General features: G+C 42.3%; 1 protein-coding gene across 1 annotated transcript in view; it reads right to left on the bottom strand.

Annotated features, from left to right (window-relative positions):
- TMTC1 (transmembrane and tetratricopeptide repeat containing 1) overlaps positions 1 to 22,350 on the bottom strand; it is a 318,214-nt gene that overhangs the window by 90,267 nt on the left and 205,597 nt on the right. Inside the window, exon 10 of the mRNA XM_018048363.1 lies at positions 7,241 to 7,408. Within this exon, the coding sequence (XP_017903852.1) occupies positions 7,241 to 7,408 (168 nt within the window). The remainder of the gene's footprint in view (positions 1 to 7,240; positions 7,409 to 22,350) is intronic.

The following is a 22,350-nucleotide window of genomic DNA, read 5'->3' as shown; positions in this document are numbered from 1 at the left end:
GAATGTACAGCGAGTGTGTGAAGCTAGAGACCAAGCCAAGGGCAACATCCTGCGAAAGCAGCAGACTCCACCTTCTGTGGAGCTGCTGAGGTGAGGTCAAATGCATGGCCCTAGCTACCTCTCCCTGGCCCTGCACATCCCGGCGACTTATTTCACTATTCTTTCCCTTCCCAGCAAAAGGCAGGAAGTTTACTCTCTAGAGGGCTTCCCAGGTGGCGCTAGTGGTAAAGAACCTGCTTGCCAATGCAGGAGATGTAAGATACTTGGGTTCGATCCCTGAGTCGGGAAGACCCCCTGAGAAGGGCATGGCTACCCCCTCCAGTATTCTTGCCTGGAGAATCTCATGAACAGAGGAGTCTGGTGGGCTACAGTCCATGGGTTGCAAAGAGTCGGACATTGAAGCGACTTAGCATGCATTCATGTTACTCCCTGGAGAACTGAATCAGAGAGATCCTGCATTCAGAAACAACAGGTACAGCTGAGGGCCAGTAGAGATGCACCTCCAAAGTAGGTTAAGTGACAATATGCATTCTGAACAGTGGATCCTCCTCACCCTGTGGTATCCATGCAAAGCTCTGCACACTGGCAGCCGGGATTGGACTCTCAGGGAGGAGACTGGAGGAATCCTCTCACTGGAAAATGACTAACCCCAAACAAAAGATTTATAGATGCTACCATTTGGGTGCTCCAGTGAAATCATCAGTCTCTTCAATCACCCCCACAGTATAGCTCACTAGCTAACAAACAAAGCTAGAATTTTAATGTAACATTTCAAATGGACATTACCCAAAGTATATTTAGTCACAGGGCAGGACCAAGGTCAGAGTGATAGTGATGGCTTTTTAAAAATTTAATTTTTATACAGGAAAATGTCTGATTTTTCTCTCCAAAACTACACAGTGCATGGTACAGGGAGATTTTAAAGATAACTTTGATTTCAGCATAGATATAACTGTAATATTTATTGGAATTGATCCTTCCTCTGTGCAATTAGCACAGCCGCTCTATTATGTTTCACCCAAGTTCAGTCTGTGAAAACACATCCTTGTGAAGATGAGGGCATTGTTCAGGGATGGCAGTAGGAAGTAGTAACATTCGTAGCAGGCGAGCGGGTGTGGGTGGAGTAACTGAAATCCTGTGACTATACTGCTTTTCCCATTGTTATTTCCCATTGTTGTTTTTGACCTTTACATTCTCTACGTAATCTTTTCCTGCTTCATTTTTCCAGTCTCTCATTTTACAATGAACAGTTTATGAAAAAAGAAAGATATACTAGTCAAAAGCAAAACTTTCCGTGTCACTTTGAGTGGCCAGGTTTCCCCTCCTTCCCAGGCCAGCCTCCTCAGCTTGTGACCTGGACGCTGTGATTCATTCGTCCCAACCATCTTAACAGAATGTGCGGCCTTACACATACTTACTCCACAAGGAAATGTAGCATTCGTAAGTTATGGCGCTGGATCTCAGACCCTATTAATGACTGCTGTTGCTGCCATTGTTTAGTTGCTAGGTGGTGTCTGACTCTTTGCGATCCCATGGACTGGAGCCTGCCAGGCTTCTTTCTCCATGGGATTTCCCAGGCAAGAATACTGGAGCAGGTTGCCATTTCCTTCTCCAGGGGATCTTCCCAACCCAGGGACTGAACCTGCATCTCCTGCATCTCTTGCATTGGCAGGCGAATTCTTTATCACTGAGTCACCAGGGAAGCCCTATTAATAACTACAACAAGGATTATGAATAAAAGCCTCCCTCTGAACGCAGGGTCTGTATTCACGCACTTTACATTTCTCCCTCACACCTCTCATTTGCAGAAGACTTGAAAAATACCAGAGATATCAAGACACTTCTCTCAGGTATCTCTCCAAGTCTGCAGAACATTTGTTTTATTTATATTACTGGAACAATAGGTCAGGAAAACCATCTCCAAGTTCCTGATTAGAAAACAAACGTTTTCAAAAAACAAGTAGTATTCAGTCAGAGGTTAACAGGAAAGGAAAGTAAGAATTTGTGGTTCTCCTCAATTGTGACCCTATTTAACCTAAGGTTTCCAACACCACACTCAGGATGGCCAGTGCTTATGCAGGCTCATTTTAAATCAAGCGGTGAGCTAGGCATCCACTTCCAAGGGCTATCTCCTTTCCTCCCTTCAACAACCTATCAGATGGGTAGTATACTGTACGTCCCACATTGTAGTTGAGGAAATTGAAGCTCAGAGAGTGAAGACCATTTTCTAAGGTTACAGACTGAGTAAATATTTGAGCAGAGATTTCAGCCAAGGCCAATACAAGGTCAGAATCATTCCTGAAGTTGGTCAATATTGGATAAACCTAAAAGGTACCACAAGATACTAGGTACATTAGAATGTCACTTGTGACTATGTTTATATCATTGATAAACAAACTACTGCCTGATGGGCCACAGACACATCCATGGGTTTACCCTTTTACAAAAATGTCTTCGGCCTCTTTCCCAGGGTAACAGCTGAGTAGCTGCAAAAGAGACTAGAGGGCTCACAAAGCCTCAAATATTTATAGTCTGGCTTTTACAAAGGAATCTGCGAATCTCTGGTTTCTGTTCTCTGCCCTGAGAGATATGCTTATCTTTCTGGCTCAGCAATTCCAGAGGAAGAAAAAGAAATGTGTTTTCTACAGAAAGGGAGGAAGATCTAGGCCATAAATTCTTAAAGGTGGTCCATGGATCATTTAAACAGTTCATGAATGGGATTCAGAGAGAACCCAAACTGGATGCAAAACAAAGTATGCTGTCTTTGTCATTCTAGGTATTTTGAAGATTTGGGGGATGGGAAGAAAATATTTAATCAAATTGTGTTATTTTGGTACAATTTCCTGCAAACACACATAAGAGTCTGGGGTATCACTCAGTTCAGCTGGACGTATGCAGTTTCTATCTCCTCAGATTAGATAGCAGAATAATTTCCTGTTCTAAGAGATTAAAGAAAATGTACCTTGCAACTATGATTACAAATTCTCTCATTCTGTCTCTGTCTGTCTCTCGCTCTGTCTGTCAGTCTCTGTTTACACTGGGCTGAGATTAAGTTAGACAACACAAAGCAAAATATAGGAGTGGTGAAGTATATACATTCTTTGGCTTTTACATTAGATTTGGGTTCAAATCCTGGTTCCTCCTTTTCACAGCTAGTCTGACTTGGACGAACTGCTCTCTCTCTGAGCCCTTGGTGAGACACAAGTATTGGATTCGTACACTTTTGTGTGAGAGGATTTCAAGAATAGATGTACAAAGATGTGAGGTGACTTTGCACTGGTATATCCTAAAAATACATCATTCAGTGCCATCTTTTTTGTGGGAGGAGGCCTTAGCTGGAAACACTGGAACTTGATTGAAATTTGGATTTTCTCTAACACGAAGGTCTGTCCTAAGATATTCTGTAAGGTTGCTCATAGTATTGCCAAGCAAAACCACTCCATATAATTAGAGAGCTCTCGAGACCATATGACCTGGGATAGTCAATGAGTTTACAGTTTGGAACAGAGGAGAAAACAGAATTAGGACCTCTGTAAGGATATCAGCTTATCTAGAACTTGTTCTTACTCAGTGGGCCAGCTCTTGGTTTTAACCATTACAGCTACTTTAGGTTTTCCTCATCCTACCATACCAAGCTCAGGCCCACAAAAGAACAGTCTTTGAAGGCTTGGGTTGATTACCGTCACCTGCCTATACTTATACAGTGTCCTGCCCTTCCTCTTGTCTACCACCTGCTTTGTTGTTTAGCTGCTAAGTTGTGTCCAACTGTTTGCAACCGCATGAACTGTAGCCCGCCAGGCTCCTCTGTCCATGGGATTGCCCAGCCAGGAATACCAGAGTGGGCTGCCATTTCCTTCTCCAGGGAATCCTCCTGACCCAGGGATTGAACCCATATCTCCTGCACTGGCAGGCGGATTCTTACCAGTGAGCCACCAGGGAAGATCCTGCCACCTGCTACATTATATTAAAATGTGTTCATGCGTCTGACTCCCATCCAGACTTCAGGCTCCTCTAGTCTCTCCCCCAACCCACTTCTCGCTCATGTCCTAGAACACAATGCAGAGCAATAACCTTAGTGCTATAAACATAGTGCTTATCACACTGCCCTGGGCATCTTTTAACACACTCTTTTATTCTTATAAATACACCAAAAGATGCACATGTGTACTAAGTCACTTCAGTCATGTCTGACTCTTTGTGACCCTATGGATTGTAGCCCACCAGGCTCCTCTGTCCATGGGTTTCTCCAGGCAGGAATACTGGTATGGGTTGCCATGCCCTCCTTCAGGGGATCTTCTCTGGAGGGATCTTCTTAGACATCTTTCCTAGGGATCAAACCACCCACCTCTCTTATGTCTCCTGCATTGGCAGATGGGTTCTTTATCACTAGTGCCACCTGGGAAGCCCCTACCAGAAGATAAACACTATCATTATTCTAAATTTTTAAAATTTATTAAAAATTTTTTAAATGAAATTTAGATGATTTACAATGTTGTGTTAGTTTTAGGTGTACAGCAAAATGATTCAGGCCATTTCCTTTTCTAGAGGATCTTCCAGACCCAAGGATCAAACACACATCTCCTGTTTCTCCTGCATTGCAGGCTTCAGATTCTTTCCCCACTAAGCCATTAGGGAAACCATATATACATATATATATAAAATTATGGTTTATCACAAGATATTGAATAAATATATTGAATAGTTCCTTGTGCTATATAGTAGATCCTTGTTGGTTATCTGTTTCACATAAAGAAGTGTATATATGTTAATCCCAGATTCCTAAATTTTAAAATAAAGAAACCAAGGCACGAAGTGGTTGAGTAACTCACCCACGATCATATAGCTATTAAACAGTGGAACTTGGAGCAAAGCCAAAAAGACTAATTCTGGACTCCACACCAACTACTAACCCTATCATGACTCAAAGATTCCTGGTAAATGTTCAACTAATTTGAACATTGCTCAGGAAAGATGAATATATACAAACATCTGGTCTTGAAGGAAAAAGAAAAAACTTAGTCTCAGATTCTTAAGTTTTCTCAGAATATAAATAAATTATAATAGGTAAAGCTTTCTAAAAACTATTGATAGCTTTGATTTGCATATTACCCAAAACTTAAACATTTGATCACCAAAGGCCTCTTAGAGACAAAGTTTCTTTATGTACATATGTGGAATGTTTTAGTAATCAACTGCTCACTTCCTACATGCTCCCATCTAAAAAACCAGAAGCCTCTGCATGCAAGGTCAATGAGTATTTTGCTCTTTTGTTTTCCCTTTTTAAAACTGCTGGCATCAGTTGTATAGGGATTGAACACTAACTTGTTATCCTTGAGATAAACCACTATCTGCCAGAATCCATCCCCAGAGTTGCTCTGATTAAGCAGTAAACATCATTATAAAATGCAATCACTCTTAGTACCTTTACTCAAGAAGGTTTAACATAGGGCAGAACCATTTAAACATTTCTCATAAAATCACTGACTATTGAAAGTGAAAGAAAAAAATGAATTAAGTCAACAGAAACCAGGAGGAAGTTATATTCCTGAACTTCCATGCCCCTGTGTTTACAAAATGACTTCAGCACTGGGCAGTAAGAGGGAACGAGTTCACTGTCATCTGTACTGCACTGAAATCCGGGATATGACAGGAACAAAACAGGCTCTGCAGCCTAAAAATGAAAAACAATTCATAGAAAAGGAAAAAAAAAAACCCAAAAACCAGAGTAACAGGTCCCTACAGTACCCATGGAAATAATGATGGTGATACTGATAATGACAATGACAATAAATGGCATGTAATAATAAATAAAGACATGCATGCCAAATTACATTTTTTTCTATTAAAAAAGTTAAATTGCCAAGTAGCAAAATCAGATATATTGTTTTAAGTGGACTTCCTGTGGAGAATTTGCTTTTGCTGTGTTATCTCAGAGGAAGCCAACTTCCCCCTCATCACCCCCATAGAAGTTAGAGGAGAGTCTTTGAGCAGTTCTGTCATCTCAGTGCCCTGATGGAGGACAAAGGGCAGGCACATGACTGAAATTCAGGTTCAGTTAGAAGACTTTATCTTCCTGGGAACTGTGATGTGAAGAGAGAAAACTGGGGTGAGTTTACCCTCCATTCATTCCTTTGCAAGTATTCATGTCCCCTCAGGACAGACTATTCAGACAACCAGTCTGCTACACACTTTCAGTCATTTGCCTCCAAAGAATAAGTGTAGGGTACCAGGTGATCAGGGAACCAAATAAAAGCACATTGACTGAACTGGCCAACTGGGCCACAAGTGAGGACAGAAGCTGGAGGCAGGCAAAAACTAGGAACTCCTAGAGACTGGGAAATACTCATGGGAAGTCCGGTGCGGCTGAGCCAGGAGCCCAGGAAAGGTTGCCTGGGCTGTGGCATCAATGAGACAAATCAAGTCCAGAAACACAGCATGATGAGTGACCCAAAGGATGTTTATACTTTAGACATTTAGGACATTGTTGTATTTGTGGCTCAGATGGTAAAGAATCTGTCGGCATTGCAGGAGACCTGGGTTCAGTCCCTGGGTTGGGAAGATCCCCTGGAAAAGGGAATGGCTACCCACTCCAATATTCTTGCCTGGAGAATCTCTTGAACAGAGGAGTTGGCAGGCTACAGTCAATGGCAACAGTCAATGGTTGTAAAGAGGCAGACACGACTGAGTGACTAACACTTCACTATATTCTGAAACAGCTTCTACATCATATAAAAATCTACCAGGAGATGAGAAACCATTTCCTGTTCACAATTAATGTTCCAAAGTAAAGCAACTAGATTACAGATCACGACTTAATGTCCTAAAACATTTTAAAGAAAAGGTACTGCATTTCTCTTCCTTCTTGCTGTGCACTCACCTTTCCCTTTCACCCGGCTGAACAATGGAATTAGACTTATTGTTTCATTTTGTTTATAGCTGATTTTACAGCCCAGCTTATCATTAAGACTTTCCATCTCAATTCACAGACCCCCCCAAAGTTTCCTGTGATCCTTATTTTCATCAATTCACTTAGAATGAGCTCCCATAAAACTTAATATACTATTTAAAAAAACTGAAGTTAAAACCCAAAATAAAAGGACATTTTCCATTTATAACTTCACTGAAAAACACTTCTGGAGTCATAAATATCACCAGATCCATGCCACCTGATTTGTTTGGAAACAACTACATAAGCAAAGAAATAACGGGAAGAGATTCACTTTTATCCCTCTAGTCATACCTGAATAGGGACTCTCTCGATAGCCAAATTTCATTCTGTTTCACGGTTTTCCAGGAGAAAAGCAGCAGTAGCAGCACCGTGGACACGCTCAGGGTGGTGGCTCCACAACGATTCAGCCACGCACACAGCTTGCTCAGTCCGTGCACGAAAAGAATGCAGTAGCCCATGCTGGAAAAGAAAGTGGAGAAGCAGGTGAGTCTGAGAGTGTGATGGAGGCCTCTGAGCATTCCATCCCATGCAACTACCTTTCAAACAGAGCCTGTGCTGTGATAGAAAAACAGACATAACTTCCCTGTCAGATACAACATTTGAGCCCGTGCTATGATAGAAAGACAGATATAACCTCCCCGTCAGATACAACATTTCCACGTCAATGCTCCAGTGGGCTCCACCAGCACATTTGCTAGTTCTCTGCCCGAGTGTGGAGAACCACAGGTTCATCTTGTAGGCTCCTGCTCCTAGATTTCATCAGCTCATGCATCCAGAAAAGTCCATCCTGTATGCTCTTGGGTCTTAACTGGACCCTCTAATCCAATCTCCCTCGTCCTCCTAACATTGTATAACCCTTCTGGCACCATGTTGCAAATTTGGGCCCTGAGGCTTGAGAAAGACAGTCCCTGGGGGACTATCAGATCCTGAGAGGGATTCTGGTCACCAAGGACTGTGGGGTTTGGTCTCCAGAAACATGCCGCTTAGTAAGTCCCCACTCAGGCAAAAGTCCTTATGCCTTTCCTTCCTGTGGGAAGGAAAATCCTTTCACAGGCCAACTCTAGAGCCTGGAAGCTTGCAGCTCATCATGGACAAGCTTCATTGATCTGATTCTCATGCTGACTGTGGCCTGGCTTTCCCAAGAGACAAGAAGAATCCTGGAGTGGGACTCTGGCACATTGTGGTCACATCTCTGAAAGCTTTGGCCTGGTGGATGGAACATGATCCCTCCCATCATCTATGCACCCACAGAGAGGCTTCCTGCCTGCTGACTGGCCTCAGAAAAACACAAACATTTAGCTTGTACATTTCAGTCATTTTTTTCCTAAGATGACAATATAAATTATTACAGAATATTTTAACAATGAAGGGAGCTTGTATAAAGAAATCCTACATGAGTTAGACACTAATACTATAAGAAACCCTAAATCAGTACATCTCATTTACTTTGCTCAACTATTTATTTGTTCTCTCACTAGTATATGACAGGCAGTATGCTGGGCACTAAAAATACAATTATAGGTAAAACACAGAATATATACCTCCACTGTTACAGGCACCAAGAACATAACAGTGGATAACACAATCATTCCTCTCCTCCTAGAACTCCCATGGAAGGAAAAAAAGCCAACAGACAAGTAAAACACAGAGTGCTGCTGTGCTGCGAAGTCACGTCAGTCGTGTCCGACTCTGTGCGACCCCACAGACGGCAGCCCACCAGGCTCCCCCATCCCTGGGATTCTCCAGGCAAGAACACTGGAGTGGGTTGCCTTTTCCTTCTCCAATGCATGAAAGTGAAAAGTGAAAGTGAAGTCACTCAGTCGTGTCCAACTCTTCGCGACTCCATGGACTGCAGCCCACCAGGCTCCTCCGTCCATGGGATTTTCCAGGCAAGAGTACTGGAGTGGGGTGCCATTGCCTTCTCCAAAAATGCATAGTAGATCACACAGAATACAATATGTTAAGCAGAGAAGAATCAAGTAGGAAAGAAAAGGCGCAGAGCAGGCTGAGGCGGGGAAGATGAGCTGTTCATATGGATGGTTAGGGAAGGCCTAACTGAAAAGGTGACATGTGGACCAGGTACTGAAATGCAGGAGGTGCACTCTGAAGGCACCCATGTCCCCAAGACCAGCTGCCTTCTCTCCCTGCCTTCATAAAGCAGCACCACAGAGGACCAATGTTTATTGAGCACATCTGACGTGTCGAGCACATTCTTGTCAGGAAGTCAGCTCATCCTCACATCCCTGGGGTTCACTGTTAGCAGCACTGAATTCCTGATACTGAACAAGAGAGACAAGGACATTTGCTGAATTTGGTCACATGGCTCATGCACAAAACACCAGGAATTCCGGTCCAGAGTCCACACTCCATCTACTGTCCTGACATTGGGGTTCTGCCTTGACTGGCGGATGCCTGTGTTCCTCACACCTTATCGCACAGCTTTGCCTGCTTCCTTCCCAAGCACTCCATTCATGAAATCTCAATGGTCTTTAACTGTTTCCTTGTAGGAAACAGAGCCGCCATCTGGCCGAGCAGTAGGGAAGGGAAACACTGGGATCCCAACAACTCCAGAGAAACGTGGCAGAATACAAGGATGACTAAGATAACAGCATCCAAATGAACTATTTTATACGTTTGCACACTTGTTGAGTGTTTCCTATGCGTCAGTTCAGTTCAGTATGTGTCAGGTGCTGTGCTAAGAGCTTTATGTGGACCTGTCCACTATATCTGTAGGGCTTGGAACAAGGATAGTACTGGCTTTAAATATATTATCTAATGAAAAAACTTAATCTTCAGTATCTTTGACTTCACAAATGAGGAAACTAAAGCTTTTGTTGTTGTTGTTCAGTTGCTAAGTTGTGTCTGACTCTTTGTAACTCCATGGACTGTAGCACACCAGGCTTCCCTGTCTTTCACTATCTCCCAAAGTTTGCTCAAGCTTACGTCCGATGAGTTGATGATGCCATCCAACCATCTCGTCCTCTGTTGTCCCCTTCTCCTCCTGCCCTCAATCTTTCCTAGCATCGGGGTCTTTCCCAATGAGTCAGCTCTTCATATCAGGTGGCCAAAGTATTGGGGCTTCAGCTTCAACGTCAGTCCTTCCAATGAAAATTTAGGATTTATTTCTTTTAGGATTGACTGGTTTGATCTCCTTGCTGTCCAAGGGACTCTCAAGAGTCTTAGAGAATTTAAATAACTTGCCCACAGCTTCAAAAGCTAGGAATAGAGTCAGATCAGAAGTCTCATGACCCTAACATTCTGCTGTAATTCAGGAGTTGGCACACTTTTTAAGTAAGGGGCCAGAGAGTAAATATTTCAGGCCATATGGCCTCTGTCCTTCCTACTCAACTCTATCTTTGTAGCAGGAAAGCAGCCATTGACACTTATGTAAACGAATGAGCATGGCTATGTTCCAACAAAATATATTTATAAAAACAGGCGGTGGGCCAGATTCCACTCACAGGCCTGGCCCTGCTACGGCCAGCACGAGGGGGAACAGCTCTCCTTCCACTCAGCACAGGCCTTGGGATCAAGTAACACGGTCATTTTCTTTCCAGAAGTCTTTGTGTTGACATATGGTTTAAAGAAATGTGAAGCCATATAAAATAATCTCCATTTAGGTTTGCAAATTTCTCAGAGGATATCACATTCTTAAGAACCTGAACACAATATCAGAGATTAAGATGCTTCTCTATTATGACATTTCATCTTTCAACATCTGCTTTACTGCGGCTCTCAGCTGCAGGGGGTACGACTGCTCTCTTCATTGCTGGGGCAGCTAAAGCCCTCATTTTAAAACTGGAAAAATCAAGCAAATGAGAAACTTTTTTGGCCTCCAGGAAAATGAAACCAGACTCCAGTTTGGTCCGGCTAACCTGTTGAAGGAAAATGTGGACTCTGACTAGAGATGGCCACAGAGAGCCCAAAAGAGTCAGTGCAAACAGCTGACAGCTGACAACATCATAACCTGGAGAACCAAGAACCCAGCTGGCTGTGGAATGGCTTAGCTCAGTACAGAGAGGCATTTTCAAAGCACACTTGAGAAGCACCACAGCTGTCCGAGAGAAGGAAGCATAGAAATACTCTCATTCACAGGCCACAGGTATCTCCAATTTTGAATGGATTTTATTGACAAGCTGCTCAGCATGCAGCACGTGTAGTAACTAAAGAAATTTGCATCTCTCCCTTAAAAGATGCAAATCCAAAGAGAGCTGAATAGGAAATCTGAATCAACAATGTCTGTCCTTTCAAATTAGAATAAAAAAATGTTTACACCTGTTGTCTGAGAACTTTGTGAGCAGTTAATCATCCTGCAAATAGTACAAATGTACTGTCAGGAACCTTAAGTGGAAGAAGTTCTTAAATGATAAAAGTAACAACACTTTCCCTTCTCATTTACATCAACCTGGAGAGATGACAATTTTCTATGACTGGGCCAAGCATTTAGTGAAATTTACTTTAGTTTCACTTTTTGTTTAATTATAATTATATGCAGCAAAGAGAATCTTTCAGCTGTTAAGGAAGAACTGAAATTCTACCTTTTAACTTAACAAGCTTAAGTTACCCACTGAGTGTACCTATAAGTAGCATAAATGATACAAGACAGACACATTCTTTCTCTTTTACTACTCTAAAAAATTCCCAACTTTAGACTGTTTAAGTGAAACACATCCCTGATTAACTTCACATTAATCCATTGAATCCCCATCTGGAAATTTATCTGACCTTAAGATCTTATTCTGGTCTCATGAATGCTGACCCCAAATGGTTAAACAATAAAGCCCTGGAACCTTGGCCCCAGAACAAGTGTTTAATGCTCTAGCAAAGGAAACAACAGGAGTCAATGGTGGCTCCTCAAATCAGATTGAACCCAGAAGCTGGCAGTTCCATGAGCCCAGACTCATCAGTGTCCCAACTTATTGCCATTTCATTTATTATCTCAAACACTTGATGGAAAGGGAAATATCCCCAAAGATGGAATGTATCTGGATGTGAAAGTTTATTCGTAGTCTAGAGAAAGGCATCTATTGTGTATTTCCTTTAGCTCCGCATCCCAGGGGTGCTAGGCTTGGAATTGAGAAGCTTTTTAATGTTTATTCTGTCACCTCCACTGGCTTTGTTCATAGTAATCTCTCCTAAGGTCCACTTGACTTCACACTCCAGAATGTTCAGCTGTAGGTGAGTGACCACACCATTGCAGTTATCTGGGTCATTAAGAGCTTTCTTATATAATTCTGTGTATTCTTGCCACCTCTTCTTAATCTCTTTTGCTTCATAGGTCCTTACTGTTTCTGTCCTTTATCGTGCCCATCCTTGCATGAAATGTTTTCTTGATATCTTTAATTTTCTTGACAAACACATCCACAATTGAGTGCTGTTTCTGCTTTGGCCCAGCTGCTTCACTCTTTCTGGAGGTATTAGTAATTCCCCTCTGCTTTTCCCCAGTAGCATATTGGACACCTTCTGACCTGGGGGCAGGGGCTCATCTTCAGTGTCACAACTTTTTGCCTTTTCATTGGGTTCTCATGGCATGAATATTGGAATGGATTGCCATTTCCTTCTCCAGTGGACCATGTTTTGTAAGAACTCTGCACTATGACCTATTTGTCTTGGGTGGGCCTGCACAGCATGGCTCATAGCTTTGCTGAGTTACGCATGCCCCTTTGCCACGACAAGGCTTTGATCAACAAAGCGAAGTTGTTTGTACTACAATCACTTTGAAAGGCTATTGCACAGAGTAAATGAAATAACACATGGATGTGTTCTCTGAACTGAATACAGGTATCAGCGTTCTAAAGTTCATGTGTGTATTAGGTACTCTACTACATCAATTAGAGTTAAGAGCAAGGAGAGATAAGAAAGCCTTCCTCAGTGATCAGTGCAAAGAAATAGAGGAAAATAATCGAATGGGAAAGACTAGGGATCTCTTCAAGAAAATTAGATATATCAAGGGAACATTTCATGCAAAGATGGGCTCAATAAAGGACAGAAATGGTATGGACCTAACAGAAGCAGAAGAGATTAAGAAGAGGTGGCAAGAATACACAGAAGAACTGAATAAAAAAGATCTTCACAACCCAGATAAGCATGATGGTGTGATCACTCACCTATAGCCAGACATTCTGGAATGTGAAGTCAAGTGGGCCTTAGAAAGAATCACTATGAACAAAGCTAGTGGAGGTAATGGAATTCCAGTTGAGCTATTTCAAATCTTGAAAGATGATGCTGTGAAAGTGTTGCACTCAATATGCCAACAAATTTGGAAAACTCAGCAGTGGCCACAGGACTGGAAAAGGTCAGTTTTCATTCCAATCCCAAAGAAAGGCAGTGCCAAAGAATGCTCAAACTACTGCACAATTGCACTCATCTCACACGCTAGTAAAGTAATGCTCAAAATTCTCCAAGCCAGGCTTTAGCAATACATGAACCGTGAACTTCCAGATGTTCAAGCTGCTTTGGAAAAGGCAGAGGAACCAGAGATCAAATTGCCAACACCAACTGAGTCATCAAAAAAGCAAGAGAATTCCAGAAAAATTTCTATTTCTGCTTTATTGACTATGTCAAAGTCTTTGACTATGTGGACCACAACAAACTGTGGAAAATTCTGAAAGAGATGGGAATACCAGACCACCTGACCTGCCTCTTCAGAAATCTGTATGCAGGTCAGGAAGCAACAGTTAGAACCAGACATGGAACAACAGACTGGTTCCAAATCAGGAAAGGAGTATGTCAAGGCTATATATTGTCACCCTGCTTATTTAACTTATATGCAGAGTACATCATGAGAAATGCTGGACTGGATGAAGCACAAGCCGGAATCAAGATTGCCAGGAGAAATATCAATAACCTCAGATATGCAGATGACACCACCCTTATGGCAGAAAGTGAAGAAGAACTAAAGAGCCTCTTGATGAAAGTGAAAGAGGAGAGTGAAAAAGTTGGCTTAAAGCTCAACATTCAGAAAAGTAAGATCATGGCATCTGGTCCCATCACTTCATGGCAAATAGACAGGAAGCAGTGGAAACAGTAGCTGACTTTATTTTTGGGGGCTCCAATATCACTGCAAATGGTGACTGTAGCCACGAAATTAAAAAACGCTTACTCCTTGGAAGGAAAGTTATGACCAACTTAGACGGCATATTGAAAAGCAGAGACATTACTTTGCCAACAAAGGTTCGTCTAGTCAAGACTATGGTTTTTCCACTAGTCATGTATAGATGTGAGAGTTGGACTACAAAGAAAGCTGAGCGCTGAAGAATTGATGCTTTTGAAGTTTGGTGTTGGAGAAGACTCTTGAGAGTCCCTTGGACTGCAAGGAGATCCAACCAGTCCTTTCTAAAGGAGATCAGTCCTGGGTGTTCATTGGAAGGACTGATGTTGAAGTTGAAACTCCAATACTTGGCCACCTGATGTGAAGACCTGACTTATTTGAAAAGACCCCAATGCTGGGAAAGATTGAAGGTGGGAGGAGAAGGGGATGACAGAGGATGAGATGGTTGGATGGCATCACCAACTCAATGGACATGAGTTTGGGTAAACTATAGGAGTTGGTGATGGACAGGGAGGCCTGGCGTGCTGTGGTCCATGGGGTCGCACAGAGTTGGACACGACTGAGTGAGTGAACTGAACTGAACTGAACTACATCAATAAAATATGTTGTAGATCTGTAAATACACCTCAAGAAACAATTTCCAGACTGACCCAAACTGTCTAATTTACAGGCCAGTTATAAGTCTTTTAAGAGCATTCAATAAGAACACCTTTAAAACTTCAAAATACTTTATACAACATTGTTTCCTTCTGAAAGGTATGATTCACATAACATTTTTATAGAAAAAAATACTGCAGAAAATAAGCCACACTGGTCCTATGTGAAATACATGTGGCCATGTAGTTACAATAATGAACATCCATAGACTTCAAACATAAAAAAGCACTAAGCAAATCTTCCATTAGACCCATGTCAAACCTTTCTCTATTGTGTCTATCTTTGTGAAAGTGAAGGAAAAGAAAATTATAAACTCTTTGTTGCATTAATGCATAATGAGGAAGCTTTTGTATTCAACTCTGATAAGACATAAAGTATTAACTGGAAGTTCGGGTGACTTTTAAGGATAGAGAATTGTTTTATTCCTTTTTTTAGGCTAAGTACTAGGCAGATAACAGGAGGTGCTTTATAAGTGTGATTGAACACTGTGGTTAAAGGCATCAGAAACTAAAACTGTGTAAAAGCCCCTGTGTTCTTGTCTTTTGGAGTAAAACGTTGACTCGAACTAATGACTGGGAAATAGGAAGATATAGAAACAAAGAAGAGCTCTCGGGCTAGGGAACTGGTAAAAATTTAGACTATGATTCTGCCACACAGCAGAATCACCCAATTCCCAGTTCCCTAAAATATATAGATAAAGTTCTGAAACACATTCTTAAGTTGTTTTTACTGGAAGCAGACCTCCTCCAGATGAAAACTGCTGACCACCAGAACACAGACCCTAGACTGGTTGAAACCAGAAGATTGATGATGCTTGAAACTTCACCTTGATGCAAGCCAATTCAAGAACTGTCCACAAGCTGATCACGCTCTGCTTCTTAACCACTGTTAAACTCCTCCCTACCCCTTCCAGGGTGGGTCACACAGCCTTGAGGGCATTAGCCCACTGTGGTCCCCTTTGCCTGGCAAAGCAATAAAAGCTGCTCTTTTCTTTCCTTTTTTAAAAAAAATGAGCTGTATTTTCTAAAATTTGTTTTATTTTTTCCTGTTTTCATACAGTATTGAAAACAAAACTCAGCACATTCACATTTTCCTGAGGAACTGTAAAGATGATCTCTACAGGGATAAACGTTGTAAAGCCTGAAGCTCAATCAACTGATGTTGAAAACTCTCAGAAAGGCTTGATCTGAATGGTCTAGAACATGTACTGTAATTTAATAGAAGAGATGGTCATCTTAATATTTAATGATTTAAAAGAACTTCCTAGTCCATCCGAAGAGTATGGTCCAATAGTAAATCAAGTTTCTGAACACATTTTGTGCTACATATATGTATACTTTGCGATCCTCAGGTGTTCTACTACACCCAAAACTCTGTCTCTGTGTTTCTATTCAGCACCAGTGAACAGAGGCCAAGTTTTGACAACAAAGCTAACATGGAAACAAAAGTGAACTTAAAAATGCATCAGTTCAAAGTGGAACCCAAAGATGACTATCACCAGGGTGATACTCGAGGTGTCATGTTTCCCTTTGCAGGCGCCTCCACTTGGCTTATTTCCATCTCAGCCTGGTTCAAGTGGCCACATCCAAATTTTCCATCTGAGCTGAAAGACCTTTTGGTCAAAGCCAAACACCTCGAAAGTAACTGAATCTACATCTAAGATGTCAGAAAAACCACCTTCTCAAACCTCCTACAGCATACTCAGCATTAGGACCTGAATTCTGCCACTAATTCTTCCACAAACTACCAAATTCTGGAGTCGAGCATCTTCACTTTTGAAGCAAAAGCATAATGGCCAGACAACTCACTAGCTGCTGCTATACCCATGTTTCTTCCCCATACTAACACAGACCTGACTGCACAGGCTGTGGCACATGTCGGCGTATGCAAGCTGAGTCGCGCAGTCAAGTCCGACTCTTTGTGACCCTGTGGTCTGTAACACACGAGGCTCCTCTGTCCATAGGCTTTCTCAGGCAGGAATATTAGTGTGATTGCCATTTTCTCCTCCACGGGATCTTCTCGACCAAGGGATGAAATCTCCGTCTCCTGCATTGGCAGGTAGACCCTACCTCTGAGCATCCAATGTTCTTTAATGTTACACAATACTCTCTAATGAAGCATGTATTTTTCTGGGTATTATGAGAAAACACATGTACAAAATGGTGGTCCCACCTCTGACAACCTGGGCTTCTAAATGAGTGGGGAGGATATTTTAAGATGAATAAAATGTATAGAAGAAGTCCCTGGTTTGAGATGTATTTCTCAGGACAGAATCCAGGCGCCAAGGAAAGAAAGAGATTCACTAATAAAGACGAGGGAGTCTTAATGGAGGGGAGGTTGCAATAGCGATACGTAAGTCCACTTACATCCTCCAGGCAAACCATGCAGGACACTGGGAGTGTGACACCTTCATGCTAGTCTCCCTTCCACTCCCAGAGGCACATTCCATAACCTCCTTCAGTATTATGTTTCAGAATGCTAGCCTGATAAGCTAGGGTTGCTCACTTTTTTAAAAATTTGAGATACGAGTGATACACTAGTGTCAGGTATCTGATATTTCTATTTATTGTAAAATGATCACCACAGTAAGTCTAATTAACATCCATCAAGCTTACATACTTAAACATTTTTTTTCTTGTGATAAGAACTTTTAAGATCTATTTCCTCAGCAATTTTCAGTTATACAACACAGTATTATTCACTACACATTACATGCCCAGGGCTTCTTTAACTTATAACTGGAAGTTCGTGCCTTTTGCCCACCTTCACCTATTTTGCCCACCCCTCACACCCCATCTCTGGGAACCACCAATCTGTTCTCTGTGTCTGGGAGCTCAGTTTTTTTGTTTCCAATGGAGTATAACTACTTCCCACTGTTGTGTGAGTTTCTGCTGTACTATGAAGTGAATCAGCTGTGTATAGGCCTTATATCCCCGCCGTCTCGGACCTCCCCCCCGTCACCCCCTCCCCCAGCCACTGCGCCCATCTAGGTCGTCACAGAGCACTGAGTAGTGCTCCCTGTGCTCTACAGCAGCTTCCCACCCGCTGTCTTACACATGGTCGTGCATATACGTGACTCTCAATCTCCCAGTTCATCCCGCCTTCCCTTTCTCTCTCTGTGTCCACCTGTGTGTTTTCTACATCTGAGTTTCTATTCCTGCCCTGGAAATAGATTCATCTGTACCACTTGTCTAGATTCAACATATTATTTTTTTTCTTTTAAGGGTTGTTTATTTTTGAGCACATGAGATGAGAAAAGAGACAAAAGAGTTTTGTAGAGCAAAGCAAGAGGAAGAAAAGCACTGGAGAATGAGAGGCCTGTACTATGTTGCTTTGATTTCCTTCCACTTTGGTTCCCCCAGTCTTCTCATTGGTACAGGATAGACTGAAATAATGGCTTGTAATTATAGCTTACAAACATTTTGCACATGTACTATTCTATTCAGTCTTACCTGAATTCAGATTCTACTCTCCAAATTTTACTTTAAAATCATGGTTTCCAAGACATTTACTGCTCTCCATTTAAAACTCAGAAACAAACATTTATCTTTTATAACTAACAACCTAACAAGGTTCTATAATATTAAGGCTTTGATTCCAGCCTAGCAAATAACTGTTCAAGTTTATCCTCCCTTTATCCAATAGCCGAGGACAATTAATTGAACACAACAGAACGGACTAGCTGATCCTCAGCCCGTGACCTCCTCTCAGCTCACTCACTCCTTCTCACTACTGTTCTGTTCTATGTGATCCACAGTCTCTAGATTTATAACACAGTCATTTGATTTCCTTTGTAAAGTCCTACTGCTTCCTTTCTGGTCATGACAGTCACCTAGCCCACTCACTCCCATGATGACTTGGTGACTGATCACTAGTCTGGTGCAGCCCAGGACCCTCCCTACTTGGGCCCTGCTCTGGAGAGTAGCCTTCACAAGACAAGATCCAGCTTCTAGATCTCATCTCTCTTCTTAGTTGAGGTCTCAAGGGGCTGGATGGAACAGTCCATGCTGGCACAGCAAGAGCAGAGAAACAAACACACTGGAGTCAAATCTTCCCATCCCTACCCTGTGGTATTCTGAAGACCAACATTAATTGCCTTTTGAAACCCCAGTGTAGGGCGGCAGAGGGACTCAACATGTCGGACTCAGTACCATTCACCTTGTGAGCAATCTGACCTGTGCTTTGAGCCTGGGTTTAGATATTAGGCTTCAGCACAATTCCTGAGTCTCTTCTCATGACTTGATATGGATATGCACACATCTGACCTGTTCTCATGGCTGCAGCTTCTCTTGATAAGCTGCCTGCACTATCACCACTTGAATGGGAGCATCTGCCTTTGCCCCTTGTTGTCTTACTTCAGTGATTAGGGTCCTATTTCCTCCTGGCAGGTACTCCTTATTGCTGCTAAGCAAGGACACCCCATCAGTTCATGAGGAGGCCCCACACCAGGGCTGCCCAGACCAACTTCCAGTGCCCTCTGCTGGACCCTGCAGAGGGCCTATCCACATGGCAGGTGGACTTCCCCTCTTCCTGCCCCACCATCAGGGGATATGTCTCCCTTTCCCTACTTGGGTATCATGCTGAAACTAAGCAGACACAAGTGGTCCCATTCCAATACAGGACAAACGTGTTTCAGACCTTAAGAGGAAAAATCCATGCTTTACCCAAGGTTATTCCAAGCCACAAAGAGTGGAACTTTGGAGCTGAAAGGAACCTTTGAGACCATGTGGCATCCTGATAACTGGAGTTTAGATCTCCTGAACTGCAAAATGTCCAGGAAGGAGGAGCTGAGTGAGGGAGAAGAAATTAATGGAGGGTTGCACTCTCAATCTCCAGCGTGGCTATAGGCAGGGATAACTGTGGCATGAAGATATAAGCAACATTTGGGGACCACTAGGCAAGGCCAACACTCAGATTTTATAGACAGGAAAGTAATCCTCAGGATGGCCAGGCAGCGTGTTGATTCCCAGGTCAGTCTTCCTTTCACTGGATGTGCTAACATAAGATTTTATTGATAGCAAATTATTTTTCTGTTGATTTGTGTATTCGGCAAAACTTTGATTCACTCTCAATCATCACTCTCTTCCAGCAACTCTGAAGGAACATACGCATAGAGGGCTTATCAGTAGGGGTCCCCAACGTCAGATAACAGGACTAGTGTTCCTTTAGAGGTAACATGTCTCATTTTGCATCCTGAGAAATAAATAACCTGTATAAGATTACAAATTCCATTTTAGAATTAGTAGGTATGATTTGAAGGTATTTGTCAAAACTGAAAATGGAAAAGAGTCACCTTTTCCCCATTTTTCCATGTCTGATGTGTCCATTAGCTGAAGAACTATACAACTAAAATCGTATCCTTTTTCCCCTCAAACACATGTTATCTATTTAACTTCTCCTTCCATGGTCCCAGTTTTTCTTGATCAATTCTGTCCACATTCTTGTTTCTGCCTTCACTTACCCCTGTCTGTTCTTCCCTCTCCCCTCATACATGTTTTCTTAAAATAGTTCAGGAATTTGCTCTTTGACACTAAAGTAAATAAATCATCCTTAATCTGGCATCTGAATGGATCTCTGATCATATCCTCTGATTTTATTTGAGAGCTCTCAACAACTATGTCTGCTTCATTGATTCTAAGAAATTTTAGTCCTTTGAAGCATTATAAAGTGGTTTTATGAAATACAAAAAGTAGCCATTAAATTATATGCTACTCTTGAGATAAGAACAAGAGATCAAAACTTCTGTGAAAGAATGATTTAAGCCCTGAACTCCCCTGCCTGTTCAAAAAAGATATCCATAAAATTGGCATTTATCACCAGAAGAAAAGATTATTCCAATTGCTTTTGGTGGTAAAACATTGACCCTAAAGCCATACAACAGTGTGCTAAATAGATAGCCAATTTCTGTTCCTTTTATCCACAGATTTCAAAGTGCAAGTGAGAGGCAGGTGAGATTTTGGATCTTCGCTAGGTCAGGATGGAGGGAGAACAGAAGCCAAAAGATTTAAGTGACTTGTTCATTGTTAGGCAGAGAGGCGGAGGATGAAAGAGAACTGTGGATATGACTCATTCTGGGTTTTTCTTGTAAAATGGCCAAACCAGCCCCCTGGGGCTGCAGGGATCCACCTGGGGTTCAGTGAAGGTGGACATGACCTCTGTAGTGTTCATGGATGGGATCTTAAAACTCAGAATGGGATCCTTAACTTGAACATTCAGTGAGCAGGAAGTTCATCTATCAATTGAACTTTTAATTTCATCTTCCTTTTGTTGGCTAAAGTTTTGGAGATAACACAGATTTTCTGCATTGATGAATTTCTATATTAAAGATGATGATCTGTATCTTCAAGAAGGCCAGAATACATGGTGCATATTTTCCCCAAAGCAGCTGGGTGTGAATGCAGTGGGGAATGGCTCTTTCTTGTTGAGCTCACTAATGGGAGGAGAGCCATGCAGAGAGGATTCCCGTGTGTTTAAAAAAGCTTGGACACATGCTTCAGCATTGTAGAAGCCAGCGTGCAGGTTTATTAAATGCACTGGCTTCACCTGGTGCTCTGGCACTTTCCAAGGGACACTTGCAGTTGTCTGTAACATTCTTTGCAGCCTTAAAGAAGATTCCAGCAGGTCCTTACCCAACTGTCTACCATCCTCCCCTGAGATGGGCCAGCTGGTCTCTGCTGAGTAAAATCTTTTTAGGAGAAAGTACCCATTTTCATGAAAACTGTCACCATGGGTAACCAGCTCCAACAAAGTTACTTAAGTCTCTTAAGTCATAGTACAGAAGTTTCACCACAAAACTTTGATTTCTGACCCAGTTGTACAACTTTAGATAAAAGCAAATCCAGCACCATAATTAATATGGCTCCCTTGTGGTACTCATTACAACAGCGACGGTGAAGGAAGGCTGGGGTTCATGAGAAGTACAATGTCTCTCTCAAAAACTCCTCAGCTTCCTCTGACCCCAGGCTCCCAGAATCAGAATTAAACTCTCAGGTGTGTGTTCAGAGCTGTGTATCTGGCCTGGTCACCTGCCCCCTTCATCAGCTCCAGGACCACCTCCCTGTCACACGGCCTTGGCATCTGCTGAGACTAAAGCTTTGGAGGGGAAGAGTCCTGGCTGGACACACTGATAATGTGGATCTGAATACAGGAGACGCTGGGCAGTAAAGACAAACCCTCAGAAAATGATGACTTGGCATCAGCACTACAATGCATAGATGCAGGAACTTGGAGAGGAAAGGCCAGCCATCTTTTAATAAAGATCAGTTTCCTGAAACTGATTTTTGGATGACTTTGCATCAAGTTTGCCAAATGCAGCAAAATTCAAATAAGTTCTGAGAGGCAGGCACGTGCTGTTGGTAATATTGATATTTTCTTTATATTTCAAACTTTTAATCCCAATCAGCTTATTCCTAGTGGGAAAAGGGCAGTGGTACAACTTTGACTATTTTGGAGCAAAGGAATGGAATCAGAGAAAGGCCTAGCTATGACATGGCAGCACAGGGAGGGCCAGAGCTGGATGATTCTGTGTGTGGAGGACACACCTGCTGGGGTGATAGAAACCCCTGGCTTTAAATAAGATAGCTTACACACGGTTGATGACAATATTATGGGCTTCCCCGGTGGCTCAAATGGTAAAGAATCTGCCTGCAATACAGGAAACCAGGCTCAACCCCTGGGTCATGAAGAGCCGCTG

Source organism: Capra hircus, chromosome 5, assembly GCF_001704415.2.
Source record: "Capra hircus breed San Clemente chromosome 5, ASM170441v1, whole genome shotgun sequence".
NCBI classification, from domain to species: domain Eukaryota; kingdom Metazoa; phylum Chordata; class Mammalia; order Artiodactyla; family Bovidae; genus Capra; species Capra hircus.
The sequence above is the reverse complement of the archived record's forward strand: the minus strand, read 5'-3'. Positions and strand labels throughout refer to the sequence as shown.